Source organism: Gopherus flavomarginatus, chromosome 5 (genome assembly GCF_025201925.1).
Source record: "Gopherus flavomarginatus isolate rGopFla2 chromosome 5, rGopFla2.mat.asm, whole genome shotgun sequence".
NCBI lineage: Eukaryota > Metazoa > Chordata > Testudines > Testudinidae > Gopherus > Gopherus flavomarginatus.
The window spans coordinates 9047901-9064527 of record NC_066621.1 but is presented as its reverse complement, the minus strand read 5'-3'; the positions used below and the strand labels follow the sequence as shown (position 1 = coordinate 9064527).

Genomic DNA, 16627 nt, shown 5'->3' with positions numbered 1-16627 from the left:
TCACTTTAAAATGAAGCCAAGTCACAAATTTTGTAAAGGAGAATGGAATTTACTGAACAGCGTGTCTCTTTGCTGAAATACATTATTATTAAGGCTCCTAAAGAGCTAGAACATGATTCACTTTGCTTCTATAAGCATCTTACTTTGATTTACTTTTCAAAGCCATTGAGGCTTTTAGTGCCTGTATCTGGATAAAAAAATGTCACTGTTATCCACATTGATTATAATATTATCTTAGTGTTCATTGCTCCTTGGTGTTTATCTAAGATAAAGCAAAATAATATTTGTACTAAAACCACCTGTAGTTGGTTTCCCTGTGAAATTGGAATAGAGCTTTTTACCCTGAAATTCTAACATGTTTATATATTTTACAGTCACATTAATCAGAAAACCCAGTTTGAAAATCCAGTATTGGAAGCCAAGAGAAAAAAACAGCTAGGACAGACTGATGTTGGCCCTTCAAAACCAGGTACTTTAAGTGGCTTTCTCTCACTATTAGCTGCAGTATCTTTATGAATGAAGAACAGTCTTAAAAGTGAAAGTTTCTGGGTGTTTTAGTTCAAGTAGATCTTCATTTTGTGTTTTTGCCATTAGTTTAAATGTTCAGTGTGCGCCTAAATAAGTGGCTTTTCCCTAACTTCTATTGAGATGACAACTTGGACTAAATTAACGTGCTTGAGTATAGGGAGTCCAGAAGTTAAGCTGAAAAACAGTTTTAATCGGCATTTTCACATTTCTGGCATTTTGAATGCTTATTGATGAAACCTTGAAAATATTGCTTTAATTTAGTTAGCTGTATTTAATTTTCTAGCTTTTTCAGAACAAGTTACTGGTTCTGTAACAGACAGTAGACATCATAGGTCAGCTTGTGTCTGTCAACATCATAAGTAAACTCTGCACATACAGCCTTAACAGGCTGCAATTGGTCAAAGCTCAACTAGTGTCTGACTATTGCAAGCTGAGTTTTCATCTTCATATCTGAGTACGTATGTGGTGTTAATGCCTTAAGGCAATATTAGTGTTTCCTGTCCACTGGCCAGATCATTTGTAGTCCCCCCCCCCCCCCAAAACTGTGAGGGTTTTTGCAGTTGAAACTGATCTAAGACCTTTAAAGTTGCTTAAGCAGCTTAAACCATTCTAAAGCTGGTAGTTAGAACCAGTTTGAACAGTCCATTTGGTTAGGCAGCAAGGGAATTGGGAGAGCCAGTCAGAGGGTGCGGATGAAGCAGCAGCACCGAATTATTAGGCTTCTGGCTCTTACCAGTTTTGGATTGGACCTTGTTAAGAGATTAGAGCACAGAATCAAGGGAGCTGGGAATGGAGACATGACAGTTCTAGTTCCAGCTCTGCTGCTGTGCCGCTTTATGGCCTTGGCAAGTCATTTAACCTGTTGGTTCCCTTAACCCAACAGTTAAATGGGGATAATAGCAGTGGCCTAGCTACCTATTTCATAGCGGTGTTGCAGGGATTAACCACCGTTTGTAAAGGCTTTGTGCATGTAAAACATTATAAAGCTGTTTTAATGCACTCTTACGATACATATGCACACAACACATCTGAGTGCATGCCTGTACATTTAATAAGGAATATTGCATGCTCCAACACAATTTTCAAATGCTCCTAACTTTGTCAAATCAAAGCTAGTTTTTTTCACTAACCCTCACAGTGAGTTATAATCATACCCACTTTCAACCTTTAGTCCTCTCAAAACTGTCATTTGATTTTTTTTTTACAGCGAAAAGGTTCCTGTCTTCCACTCTTCCATAATTCAGAAGTTGCTGATGGTTTTGGTTAAATATTCAAAAATTTCCTCGTCCCATCCTGTTTTGCAACATTATGTACATTCACAGACATGTTAATTGGGTATTTTCAACCACCCTTTTTTCTTACCCTGTTAAACTATCTGGACTTACCTATGGGTCATTTCTTAGCAGAATTGCTGATGATGACAGATCATAGACTCATTGGAGTACTGGAAGGGACCTTGAGAGGTTATCTAGACCAGTCTCCTGCCTCATGGCAGGACTAAGTATTATCTAGACCATTCCTGACAGGTGTTTGTCTAACCTGCTCTTAAAAATCTCCAATGATGGAGATTCCACAACCTCCCTAGGCAATTTATTACAGTGTTTAACCACCCTGACAGTTAGGAAGTTTAATCCTCCGTTACTGCAATTTAATCCCATTGTTTCTTGTCCTATCCTGGGAGGTTAAGAAAAACAATTTTTCTTCCTCCTCCTTGTAAACACCATTTTACATACTTGAAAACTGTTACCATTTTCCCCCCTCAGTCTTCTCTTATCCAGACTAAATGTGTTGACTTCTCTTTATGTGCAGAATCAGAGAAGTCACTCTTCACCAGAGATCCAGCCCAACTTACAGGAGCCCTTATACGGACATCATTGAAGAAAAGCACTATGGGATTTGGTTTCACAATCATTGGTGGAGACAGACCGGATGAGTTCCTCCAGGTGAAGAATGTGCTGAAAGATGGACCTGCTGCGCAGGATGGGAAAATTGCGCCAGGTGAAGTAGCATTTCTCCATTTCAAGTGATGCTGCTTGGCCAAAAGAGAGGGAAGCAGTTGATGGGCCATGGGGAATTAGATGACTCCACCTGCAGACATTCTTTTTGAAACAGCCCCTTACCTGAAGCTGTTATCAGAGTGGGGAAAATATTATGCAGTGTCCAAAACCCTCAATTAGAGAAGAAGCAATATTTTAATACAAATCTGTGTTTTAGAAATTTGAGAGTTCAGTGGTTCTGTCTATTGCAGATCTTTTGCTGCATGTTGTAAAAGATTGTCAAGCTCAACCAATGGGCCACTTGAAGGATCCCTTGAACCTATCATTTTCATGTTATTGTTTGTGTAATTTCCTATTTGGAGCTCCATTGTGCTGGGCAGTACACACACATGCAGAAAGTAGCAGTCCGTTCCCCCAAAAGCTTATGATCTAATTTAAGAGAAGACTCTACAAATGAGTATAACAGGCAGAGTAGAGGAGGGATAATTGGATAATAAATATTTTAGATTGTAGTCCTTAATGAGCTAGTTCAATGTGATGGTAGTATTAATGTTAAATCTTGCTGCTTATGTGCGTTATTGTCGTGGTATAAACTGTAATACAAGTTATTTTTTAAAGTATTTGTTTTGTGAGCTTAGTTTCCTCTGCCAATCATAGTTAATTGTTACTAATAAAATTTGAGCTGGTAGGCTGAGAATTTAAAAGGTTAAAATTATACTGTTCTATGTTTCTTTCTTTTGAGACTTTCTGGCTTCCAGGGTTTTGATGCTGAGGCTGTGTGCAATGTAACAATATTCCAAAGACAAACTTCTGCTTTAGTGTTGTTAAAATAGTTACTGAATCTAGAGAAGGGTATAAAGAGATTTTTCTCAAATAGTTTTAACATTATATTGGACTGGCTACTTATGATGATTTGGCCTGCTTTGTATACTTCTCCGTCCTAGTATATATGTTGCCTACTCACAGCTAAACTCTTGTGATTCTGCCTCTAGTACAGTGATACTCAGACTGAGGGTATGTCTACATCTACAATTTTGCAGCGCTGGTTGTTACAGCTGTATTAGTACAGCTGTATAGGGCCAGCGCTGCAGAGTGGCCACACTTACAGCAACCAGCGCTGCAAGTGGTGTTAGATGTGGCCACACTGCAGCGCTGTTGGGCGGCTTCAAGGGGGGTTCGGGGAACGCGAGAGCAAACCGGGGAAGGAGACCAGCTTCGCCGCGGTTTGCTCTCGCGTTCCCCGAACCCCCCTGCAAACCGCAGGGAAGGAGACCTGCTTGAACGGGGGTTCGGGGAAAGCGAGAGCAAACCGGGGAAGGAGACCAGCTTCGCCGCGGTTTGCTCTCGCGTTCCCCGAACCCCCCTGCAAACCGCAGGGAAGGAGACCTGCTTGCTCGGGGGTTCGGGGAACGCGAGAGCAAACCGGGGAAGGAGACCTGCTTGATTACCAGAGGCTTCCTCAGGTATGCTGGGATACCTGCTTATTCCACGGAGGTCAAGAAAAGCGCTGGTAAGTGTCTACACTTGATTACCAGCGCTGGATCACCAGCGCTGGATCCTCTACACCCGAGACAAAACGGGAGTACGGCCAGCGCTGCAAACAGGGAGTTGCAGCGCTGGTGATGCCCTGCAGATGTGTACACCTCCTAAGTTGCAGCGCTGTAACCCCCTCACCAGCGCTGCAACTTTGTGATGTAGACAAGCCCTGAGTCTTGCAAGCCGCAATTGGCTCTTTCCAGCACATGATATTAAAACATTCTATGCTTCAATTAACAACCAATCAGGATGTTTTTACTATCTTCTTAACCAGTTGTAATTGATAAAATCCTTGGTCAGTCATTTTGCTGTGAGAGTAAATGTATATAATATATAAAAATTAAGTATTTCCCCCATACTGTTTAAATATGAATCTATAATACTATAATGAATTTATGCTACTATGTTCTTTTGGGTAACACTGATCATTAATGTGGCTCCTAAACCACTGAGGTGTATCACATCGCTGCTCTGGTATTTGGTAACCGTTAGATTTCTGCTAATGTAGGCCATGTACAGATTACATTGTGCATGTTGCTTTTTATAGACCACCGCAATCTTCTTTTGGATTATTGGAAAGTCTAGCTTCCACATATGATAAAATTTGTACATTTTGTCGAGTGTACAATTTACCATTTAAAACACTTTTTAGTAATATGGATACTTTCTTGAGTTTTCTGTTCTTTTCAGAAAATGATTATTGCTACAAGGGGAATAATTTATGTAAATATTCCATTGGTATCAATATGTAATTTTCTTTTCTAACCTGGATTAGATTTCTTAATAGTCTAGCTTCAAACTCGTTTGCCGAGAGAGGCTTGAGGAACTCCAGCCACCGAGTAACTGGCCTTCCATCGGAGCAGTGGATTATTTAGATTAGTTTAGTTGCTCCTGTGCTCTGTGCCACCCAGTGTTTCCATTTCTTTACGTCTAGTGCCATGTTTCTTGCACCATTGTGGTCCATTTCCATGATAGCGACATCTTTTCAAAGGTTCTATTATATGTTATCTATTGTCTTCCTCTTTCCCATCTTCCATCAAATGGTATGTAGTCAAGGGCTTCTCTAAGAGTACCTTTTTTGACATCTACACAACATGCCCAAACCACTTCTTGATTCTTTCTTGAATCATTGTCTGTACAATCTGTTGGCCAGTCCTTTGTAATCATCAGCCTTAGTGACTTTATCCCACCACAAACACCAAGTATTCTCTGTAAGCATCTCTGATGGAATGTGTTGTGTTGTATCTGCATTGTTTCCTTAACTGTAACTTTAGATGTACAAATAGTTATCTTGACTCACAAGCGCAGGTCCAGGCTCTTCATTCAATATATTGCATATGGTACCCTTATCTGTCACCGATAGAAGTGCCGAGTAGTTTTGGATGCTCCAGTTTTGGGAGCAGTTGGCCATTTTGCTACACCCACCCCACTCATTCAGCCAACATCTGTCCAAACTGACCATGGCAAGTGTGATCATTTAAGGGCTAGTTTCAGACGTTACTGATGTGCCACTGCCAGCAGCTATGTTTGTATGCTAGATAATTAGAATCATTCCTAAAATAAAAATTGAACTTTATAATCTTTGCACTCGTGACACACCATTTTTGCAAGGATCTCTGTGTGCTTTACAAATCCCCTGTTAAATGATTTTGTTCTCATCTTACATGTGGGAGACAGAGAGGGTGGAGTCATTTGGCCTAAGTCCCCCACTGAGTCAGTGGCAGAGACAAGGATAAATTCAGTTCTAATGACTGAACCTCACAACCCTTCTTAAAAATGTAAAATAAATGGAAAGTGTGTTAAGAATGTGGAGGTTATCTTGCAGAGGGAGCAGATCTTGGGGAGACATGCTGATATGCACAGAACAGTGGGTGCTCTCTTCTCTCACTCCTCCTTTCTGTGGCAACCTGGTGTGAAAGAGGAAGAAATAAGGCAAAGGTCAAAGGAAATATTAAAAAAAAAATATTTGTGGAAAAAGTTTTAGAAACTTAGTGTGTTAATGAGATATTTAGTCCTGAGCATTTGGGTATTTGAGATATATGTAAAGTATATGTCTCATCTTTCTGTATGGAGAACATAGGAGAAGCAAGGACAGCAGGGACTGGATGCTGCTAGTTATTCCTCTATATAATGAGTAGGAATTTTTCAGTCCATGCATCATTCACAATTCTACTTCAATTCCATAAAGGCAAATTACTTTCCTAAACAAAAAAAAGAGGAGTGTACTTTCTGTATGCTGCTGCTGACTGGAGAGTAAGATCTAGTGAAACATTGCATTTTATTTCCATTGCACAAATTCTGTCAGTCACTGAGCAATATTTTTCAGCTCAAAGGCTATAAATAAGACAGAAAAGAGGGATTTTTTTTTGCCAGTATTTGGACATGATGCCTATTCTTTAACAAAGCTTATTCAAAATCCATGTCACTTCAGTTGCTTTTACTTTCTAGTGGTTCCATGAATTGCTGCTAATCCACCTGCAGTATGTTACCTGTCAGTTTTTCCTAGCAGGCATTTTTAAGGCAAGGAATCCAGGAAAGAGAGCACTCAAAGTACAAGTAGGTGACACTTGCAGTGAGAGTGGTTCCTGCGCAGTATGTGCAGTAAAGATAAAAGTTCTAGCAAATCACACAGTATGCTCTGCTATATTTGAAGTGGCATAGCAAGGATTTCCTGCATTTGTGGACAGCACCTGTTCTCATCAGCTGCAGGCATTTGTAGGGAATGTCTGTGCTTACATGTCTTTAATGCACACATCCCTGTACTGTGAATTCTCTTGAACTTACAGCTGTAGGTTATGTTGTTATCTCTCTAGTTTAATAAAGGAACAGAATTTGTATAGTTTACTCTTTCTATTTAAGTATATTTTCTCCCTCTATGATGATGCAATACTGATGCCATCATATAATCCTTAGTCAATTGCCATGAAATACAAGCTCCACAACATGAAGAAAAAGGAAGCAAACTTAACATCAACATCTACTTTCCGAGCAAACGCAAGAAACAAAGTATCCTCCTCAGAGAGATCACTATCTATAACCCTCTGACCATTACATACAACTGCAAATATAGTGAACAGCTCTGCAGAAGGACTTCAGAAAAACTGAGGAACCATCTCCTGCACTTCACATACTCCAGAAGGGACACCCCAAACAATAAATCATCACACACTCCCATATGCTGGAAAGAAAAAAATCAGGAAACTTATTTGGAGATCATGGAAAAAACCCCAAACTATTAATTAAAAAAACAAACAAACAACCCAAACTTGGTGACAGCTGTCCAGCACACAAACAAAGAGTGAAACCAGCTACAACAAGACCACAACCCACAGAACACAAACACTGGGCAAAACTGTGGCACCAGGACCCACATTCACACTACACAAAACCCCAACATCATCGATTTATTAAGACTATTCAACGGGAACTGAGTTATCTGTACTCCCCAAGTGATTGAACTTCTGCCACCTGGCAGAACCTGGTACCATACTAACGTGGAGAACTAGAAGAATTATTTTGCCGACTCCGCCTCAAAGAATTCTTTCACAATATTGACAACACCCTTACCTACCACATCCCCATCAACAGTCAGAAGAAAAAAAGAATCATCTGACCGGGCACCCCATAGTGGATGAAACCACACACTTAATCATTACACTGATTGCTTCGGAAAAAAAATGGACACTGAAATCCTTAACAAAGATCACATCCACCACAATCTCTCCATCACTGAGAGGACAGCTATGCAGTCCCTGAAATTCAACCACCAGATAGTGATCAAATCACCAGACAAAAGGGGTGCTGTCATAGTTCTGCTCCCATAACTAGTAAGTGTATGTGAAACCAGACAATCACTATGCTCTCCAATGAATTCACACAGAAAAATGATAAACGACCAAAAACACCATATCATCTGGGGGTGAACACTTTTCACAAAACAATCACTGTATGTCTGTCTTCTCAGTCCTCATCCTTAAAGGAAACCTGCACAACACCTTCAAAAGAAGCATGGATTCTTAAATTCATAGGTTTGCTAGACACTAAAAGTCATGCTCTTAATAAAGATACTGCATGCAGGGCCAGCGCTTCCATTAGGTGACCCTAGGTGGTCGCCTAGGGCACCAGGATTTGGGGAGTGGAATTTTGTGCACTGCCCACAGGGCACTCGGGAGCTTCCGTTTCCACTCCCATTGCGCTGCCGAAGAAGGACCTTCTGCTGACGTGCTGTAGAAAACAGCAGCAGGTAATCGAGCAGCTCAACGATTGCCGCTATCACCTGCGGCATTTCGGCGGAGGGTCCTTCTTCGGCGGCGCGATGGGAGAGGAACCAGAAGCTCCTGCGCGCCCCGTGGGGAGTGCACAAAATGCCGCCCCCCGAATTCTGCCTAGGGCACCAGAAACTCTGGCACCGCAACTGACTGCATGTATGGCTTTTACAACAATCTGTAAACCCCCTTCTTTGTCCTTTGACTGGAGAGGTGTTAACGTGCCACTTCACCTTGAATGGTCTCCTAGAGTGTGTTAACTACTTATGCAAAACATATCTAGTTATGACACGGAGTACTTTTCCCAGACCTGAAAAAGAGCTCTGAATAGGTCAACAGCTTGTCTTTCACCAATAGAAGTTGGTCCAAAGAAGGTATTACCTTACCTACCTTGTCTCTCTGGTCCATTGCCAGGCAAACATTGTACTGGATGCCACATACCCTATTTACATTTTTTGGCAGAGTCAGATATTTTGATAGCACTTTCAGTAGCGTGAGCAATCCTGGGCCTTTGCATCCTGAGGTGTCCACTTAAAATCTTTAATATTTTCTGCAAAGAAAAAGGAAAGTACAAATTGTACAAAAATATATGTGTGATAATTGAGTGGGAAGAGGCTTGGTTCCCATATAAATGCTTAGTGCTCAACTTTTCTGTTCGGAAAACCAAAATTTGTTGTCAGCAGCGTCACATTCTCTCAAATGACCCTATAACAACAAATTTATGTATGCATGTGCACCCTAGCCCGTGGCCACAAAGCCTCCCAATAAAGGAAAAATATCACAAGGAACTAGGTTTTGATTATCAGCTTCTGAAAGCCCTGGTTAATAAATAACAATGAATAATACAGTTTAAAAAAAAAATTCCCTGAGTGGCCTTTATAAGAAACAAAAAAATTATTCAGGGAACAGCCTTTTTCTTTAAAAGGAACATGCACTAATCACCATTTTAAAGGATTGGGGTGACTTAAAGGCTAATAACATTTGCTCTTTCAATTCTTGATTTTTTTATTTTCTTTTATTTTTTTTACTCTTTTTCCAGTTTTGAGCTGGGATGAGTCGCAGCTGCTCTTCATTCTTGCCGGATTTTCTAATTTTAGATTCTTGTTTATCTTGACCATGCATGACATAACAGCGGGCTTATGTGGCATTGCATATTATTCTTGTATATTTAAATTGCTTACATGAGGGCTGTGGAAACATTTGACTTAATGTTCCTTGGCTGTGTTGTTTCTTCCTTTATTTTTCTCAAGTTCTCTTCTCTTCTCTTCTCTCTCTCATATTTAATTTAAATTTTAAAAAAAGTATAAAACAGCTTGTCGGACTATAAGTGCAATATGCATTCAGTTACCAACTTATTTGAATGAAACACTTCCTGTGGCTTGCATGTCTAGTGATTAGACTGGTCTGGGACTTCGGAGACCCGAATTCTATTCCCAGCTCTGCCTCGGCCTGCTGGGTGACCTTGGGGAAAATCGCATTTGCTCTGTGCCCCATGTTCCCCATCTATAAAATGAAGATAATGATACTGATCTCCTTTTGTAAAGCACTTTGAGATCTGCTGATGAAAAGTGCTATATAATAGGTATTGTTGTTTATTCCATTAACACTTATGAATATATGGCCTTCTCCCTGAAAAGTAACCATTTATTTCAGCTTTATTTCTGCTTTTTAAGCTATACATAAATATATATCTTCTGTATAAACAGCTTCATAAGATTTAGGACTTGTTCAGTCTCATTTATTGAATGGTCTCTGATCCCTGTATACATGTAATGTAAAAACAGTGCATTTTCTCTGCCTGGGAGCAAATTTGGATCCAGGACTATGTTATGAATGGTCGCTGCCAAAAGTAAAATGCCAGATGTTAAAGCTGACAGTGGAACAACAATAGGAATAAATAAAGCAACACAGAATGGGCAAGTGAGGCGGCAAGAGAGGTGAGAAAACCCTGCACGATGTGAAGAATTAAGCACATCGTGGATATTAGTTACAGTGGTTTATTTAAATTGTCTCTGGAACCTATAATTTATACTGCCTTCACTAAGATGTGTTCCCATACCCCTGTGTATTGGATAACCGCTCTTACTGTTCTGGTAAGAAAACAACTTATTCTTAACTGCTTTAATACTAGTTCAAACAACAAAAGAACTTAGTAACTAATTCCTAATTCTGCTGCTGACCTGTGCTTTGACCTTGGCAATCTGCTTTTCTTGTCTTTCATGTTCCCATATCTAAAAATGAGGATAGTATCTTACCATTATTGTATAGTGCTTTGAGATTTTCATATGAAAAACTGTATGTCTGTACATATAATTATTTTTATATAAGAGTTATTATTTTGGAGACAAAGAAGCCAGAGTGTCAGAGGGGTAGTCGTGTTAGTCTGTATCCACAAAAATATGCCTATATCTGTAATTTTCACTCCATGCATCTGAAGAAGTAGGTTTTTTACCCCTGAAAGCTTGTGCCCAAATAAGCCCAAATGATTGGCCAGTTTGCTAACTGGAAATATTTCCATGCTGAAAAATGTACACCTGCTGAAATAGACTTCCAAGATGTAACACTTGCTGCTGTTTAATATGCACAGATCAGAATGTATTTTCAGTCAAAGCAAAATCAAAATACAAAATATAGAGAGGCACTCAGGGAACTGTGTGTAGAATCTTAGTTTAAGTTTAGCCAATCCAACAGAAACCAGAAAAAAAAACCTGTTTCATTCTGGATTGAGTTTAGACTGTTGTATAACATGAATTAAAGTATAAGACAGCTATTTGCACTAATGTGTGCACTGTTTCCTTTTCTGAAGCCCATATAGTGTCATTCTCTAAATCTGTGGCAGATTAAATTGTATATATTTAGAAGAGTGTCTTTTTAATTTAGTAGTCTATATTTCAGCTAAGAGAAAATCCTACCATTCTGGTAGCATGTGACTAAGGGGAATGATACAGGCCCCTATGCAGTAATATCTTAAATGATTGCCCATAATCTCACTTTGTAGTTATTAAGGGCACAGTAAGTGTTTCTGCTCCCTAGATTAGAATATTTGAAAAGTAGATATGGTTTAGTTTCTGATTTTAATGATGTTGAACTCATTTTTATAACAGGTGACGTCATTGTAGACATAAATGGCAGCTGTGTCCTTGGCCATACCCATGCAGATGTTGTTCAGATGTTTCAGCTAGTTCCTGTCAACCAGTATGTGAATATGACTTTGTGTCGGGGTTACCCGCTTCCTGATGACAACGAAGATCCTGCTGTAGACATGGTTACAGCTACACCCATCATCAATGGCCAGCCAATGACCAAGGGAGATATCTGCATAACCAGCCAAGATTTAATACCTGGAACAGTTATTTTAGACCATAATGGGAAACCGGGTCACATTTTGGTCAATGGTCGCCTGAACAGCCCTTCCATGGACCCAAATGAACAGAGGATCTCCGTATCTTCTCCAGGAGGCTCCCAGCCGGAACTGATCACTATTCCTCTGGTCAAGGGCCCTAAAGGATTTGGGTTTGCAATTGCAGACAGCCCTACAGGGCAGAAAGTGAAGATGATTTTAGACAGCCAGTGGTGCCATGGCCTTCAGAAGGGAGATGTAATCCAAGAGATTTACCATCAGAACGTACAGAACTTGACACATCTGCAGGTGGTGGAGGTGCTGAAGCAGTTTCCAGTGGGAGCTGAGGTCCCACTGCTTATCTTAAGAGGAGGTGGGTAGGAATAAGACTTTATTATAATTTATCCTGTCTAATATGGAGGTGTTTAGAAAGTGATATCTAAGCACTGTACAAAGCTTTAAAAAGTAGAAAACGGGCTGTCAGCTCAATTCTCTACCCTGCTCTAGGTGTAAACCATGCCTCTGGTATTGAGCATGTTATTAGTTCTATGTTTTACTGTAGATTTGATTGTAGGCTGCTGCTGAATGCACAGTCCGTTATGGCTCTTCAGGGAATATTGGGGCAAAGGTGCACATCGCACAGACTGACCTGAAGATGGCAGGGAATAGGGCTTTTTCTTTCTCCTTTTGAGGGTAGTCCAGAGGCTTTGGCTTATACTATGAAGGTGATCGCAGGTGTCTTGCAGGGAAGCGTGTTTAAGATAACATGGGCCTTGCCACCTGGAACTCTGGAAAGTTCTCCTTTTTGTGTGTATTTATCTCTTAATTGCCGTTCATTGCAGATCGGAACATCTCTTCTCCCCATAGACTAGCTGGTAATTAGCATGCATTTGCCAGAAGGCTCAGTCTGATGGCTGCCAGACAGGATCCTTTCTGTGCACTTTCCTGGTTATTAATGAGCTCATTGGTGCCCTCTACAACTTGTTGTTTTTTCTTTTTTTTATATCTGTTTGATTCCTGAAAATATTCATATTGGTATTACTTATAGTGACTTAATAGATTGCGTTTTGCTGCAATATATTATCTTACTGACATTATCTCACCCTTTATATTGCCAAGAGAGGCAAAGGAAATGGGCACAGGCTGTTTTATCAAAGACCCCCCACAGGAGTTGCCGCTGATGCCCACTTCATAATCTCAGCCCACAAAATAATTAACCCTTTTTTGAGGATATGTGATGCAGTAACATTAATAATACTTTGCATTTTTATGACCTAATCTGTCCAAGCATCTCAAAACACTTAAGTATTCATAATAATGATGTTTACACACATTAATAAATTAACCCTTCTGCCCCCCTGGTGCCTCTGAACAAACTGAGACCCAGAAGTTAGCGATTTATCCAAGGTCACACAGTAATTCAGCTTAGTCAGGAAGAGAACCAAGAATTCCCCCTTCCTAGTTCTCTTTTCCAGGTCATGCTCCTAAGGGATGTCTCCATTCTCCGTTTTGAGCAGCTGATGTTTTTATTGGAATGAACTCTAGAATGGTCTCCGTGTGAGCATTCTATGCAAACGGGGCATCATTTCTTTTATCTTGAGAAACTTTTATCTTGTTCACTCTTTCGTTTCTCTCTGCTTCTCTGGGCACCCTGACAGTACCTTTCAGTGGGGCAGATAAACCATATTAAAATATCGTTACCATGCCATTGTTTATGCCTATCTTGCTGTGTTGTAGAGATTTCAGCACTCCAGTCAGGAAAAGTGCTGATTGATCTGGTTTATTTTTCCTGACTAAACAAACACAACATTCACTTCCCCTCTATGGCTTACTGTCAGGTATAGGCTGACTACCTATTAATACTCCCTGGATAGTGTACTGGAGACCAGCATAAAGCTGAGAGGCAGAAATCAAGTCTGACATTCATTTCTGCATGCTGGGAGGGCAGAATTCAGGTCAGGCACAGCTGCTTCCATGCTGACTTGTGCTCATGGAACTTTTATGAAGGCAGGAAGGACACTGTGCTGAGGGAGTGGGCTGTGCTGGTGTTGTCATTTTAGTCGCCTGTCCTGAAGGCCTCCCTCAACCCTCTCCACCCTGAATAGACTGTGAGTACTGTTGACTATCGCCATATCTGCCAACTGCTCAAACAAAACACTAGAAGTAGAGAGACAAGTAACACATTTGCCTAACTCATATTAATGTGGTGATGAAAGAAGAATGGGCAAGAGCCAAAGCCCAGTAAACAAACAAATGGATTCCCATTGACTTCAATAGTTTTTGGGTCAGAGTCTGTAAGAACCAGCCAACTGTCACATTGACATCTCCTCTTTTTGTTAATATATCTCCATCTAGAAAGCTACCAGGGATTCAGCATTGTTGGCCCTGTGGGAAGCACAACAGAGCCTTGTCAGTGATGGCCTGTATTGTAGAAACTTGTATGCAAGGTGAGATCTGACCCTCAGAGCCCCTTTCAGGCTCTTCTTCCAGCCTCAGGAAAACCACCTCAAAACACATTCCTACCGTTTGGGAAGACAACAAAGTCTTCACTATATAAGTGTTACCGTTTCCAGTTTGACTAGCAACGAACGAGGGAAAAAATAAGATTTCCTTGGTAATAAATAGTGTTCTTACCAGCCAAACTCATTAACTTGCCTCAGCACATTAATTGGAGTATGTAGCCTCAAACCACAGACTCTGGCAGCATGAGAAATGTGTGGTGTTTGTTAGTTGCAGTTTAAGGGATCTCTGCTTGTCAATATTGTTGGCCAAGTAAATATTCATTTAGAATTTTAAAAGAATCATAGAATGTATAGCAAACCTATGCCTTCACAAGGGGAGTGAATGAACAGTGATCAGTTGCAAGCCAAGAATAAGAGCTGAGCATATTGGCTCTGTTCAATGTAAAGTGGTGGGTTTTTAATTATTAAAGTTGCTTCTTATATTCAGATATTTTTCCTCTTCTTTTTCTTTAGGTCCCCCCTCACCTGCTAAAACTGCCAAAGTGGTGAGTATTAAAGTCATCCAGATTATTATATTTATTGTTTAGTGCTGATGGACAGACTTGATTTTCAGGCGCAAAATAACAGATTCATGGGTCTCCATGGCAGCCTGTTAACTAACTTACTGATCCCTGAATTCTTCTGTCTGTTCAGGCACGGGTGTCCTTTGACTGCCAGACAGGCATGGAGTGTGCTACAATAGACACATCCATGATCTCTGGACCATTTATACAAGATGCAGGGGGCTCCTACAGGCTGTGCCAGGCTGTCTGTGGTTTTTAGTCATCCAGTTACAGACTGCAGTTAATTTTTTTCTACTTGTTTGGATGGCGGTTCTGCTTGTTATCTCTGTAAGGATAATTTTTTCAAAATGCTATTTAGTCACAAAAAGATCTCAAGTGTATCTGGTGAAATTCTCTCTATTTACCCTCTACCTCATGGGAATAAGTAAAATCAGTTCTTAAGGATCATAGATTATTATGCACATCGCATCAGATACATGAAACGGATCCTCATTTCATTGACAGTAATTATTAGTGGAGAGAGAGAGGGAAGCTGTCTTTGTTTGTCCTGTCTAGCTAGGAACTCAGATAACGTGATTGTTGTGGGTTCTGCTTTCTTCCCTTGAAAATGTAGGTTTTTTATATTGATAGACAACATAGGAAACAAAGCAGCTTTGAGCACATCTGTGACCTTCCTCTAAGTGATGTAGGTTCTTTAAAGGAGAAGTGGGATCAATTCTCTCACTATCAGAGTAGGAATCATTTCTAGGATTGGAGTCGTGGGGAATAACAAGAAAGGTACAAAGAGCTTGATTGTGAGGCTGCATGTAGCATTTGTGGTCTGTAGGTAAACACCGCATTGTAACTCCAGTGTCTTCATGTTCCCAGACTCAGACACTTGCACCGCACCTGAAAACATGTATTTTTTTTTAAAATAAGTAAACCCATAGTTTAACATTTTCCCGTGTGCTTACTTTATCCCATTTTCATAGCCCACTCTCTCACCCTCACCCTGATCTCCTTGTAGGAGTCTGCAGTGATTATTCTTTATCAAAGCTTTGTTGCCTGACACAAATTAATTTCCCTATGTAAAGGCTGTCAGGATAGCTGTTGAAGGGAAAACACATACTGTTTCATTTTTCTCTTGCTAATTGCCTGCACCATGTATTCAAATTTTCCTTTAGAAGTCTGCATTTTACTTTCTTTGGAGAATTTTATGTTTTGTTTTGAGAAATCTCCAAAAATGAACTTCAGTGTTCCCCTCTTGAGTGCCTAGTTTATCACCGTTTCCTTTGTGTTTGAATGGGCAATTTATATTTTCCCAGAGTCATCACGGTGTCTGTATTTCTGATATTAATTGTTGGAAAAGATTGGTCCACTAGGAATATCTTTTGATTTAAATAGGATCTGGTGGAAAGAAAATTGTACAGCCTTTGGCTTAATGAAATACACTGGAGATCCAAGAATAAAGGTTGTTAATAGGAATCTGTTATGTCGTGGAAGACACTGCTTTTCAGCATGGGAGTCATTAGAGCCCATGTATGCCCTTCTGATGTGTGTGTCTAGGGGGTGCGGGGATAAAAAGCCTTTCAGGAATTGAGTCATTTTGGCAAGAAGAATTCTTGTACATTGCAGTTCATTGCATTTTAACAAAACCTCCATTCCCAAGGTATAGAAGTAAATTCTTTCTCAACCATGGCTGCACTGTGCAAATATATTAATTTCTAACCTGAAGCAAAGGCTATTGCTGACAGTTAACAGTGGAGATAACATGAGTATGTCAGCTCTACACATTTAAAACAGAGCATATACTGCAAAAAATTGCTAATTTAATTCCTAAGCAGAAACATAGCTGCTAAAAAGACCTACCTCGAATAAAAACTTTGCAATATGAAAACACTTACCAGTCATAATTCAATACACTATGTGCACACATGCTAAAAATATTTAGGAAATA

General features: G+C 40.1%; 1 protein-coding gene across 5 annotated transcripts in view; it reads left to right on the top strand.

Annotated features, from left to right (window-relative positions):
• The window catches only part of MAGI3 (membrane associated guanylate kinase, WW and PDZ domain containing 3), a 226513-nt gene that overhangs the window by 160834 nt on the left and 49052 nt on the right, over positions 1-16627 (top strand). For all 5 annotated transcript variants that reach the window (XR_007774572.1, XM_050954266.1, XM_050954265.1 and 2 more), the window contains exons 8-11: positions 375-469; positions 2338-2526; positions 11431-12039; positions 14642-14673. Coding sequence is in view for 4 of the 5 variants with exons in the window: in XM_050954266.1 (XP_050810223.1) it covers positions 375-469; positions 2338-2526; positions 11431-12039; positions 14642-14673 (925 nt within the window). In the remaining variant the exon portion in view is untranslated. The remainder of the gene's footprint in view (positions 1-374; positions 470-2337; positions 2527-11430; positions 12040-14641; positions 14674-16627) is intronic.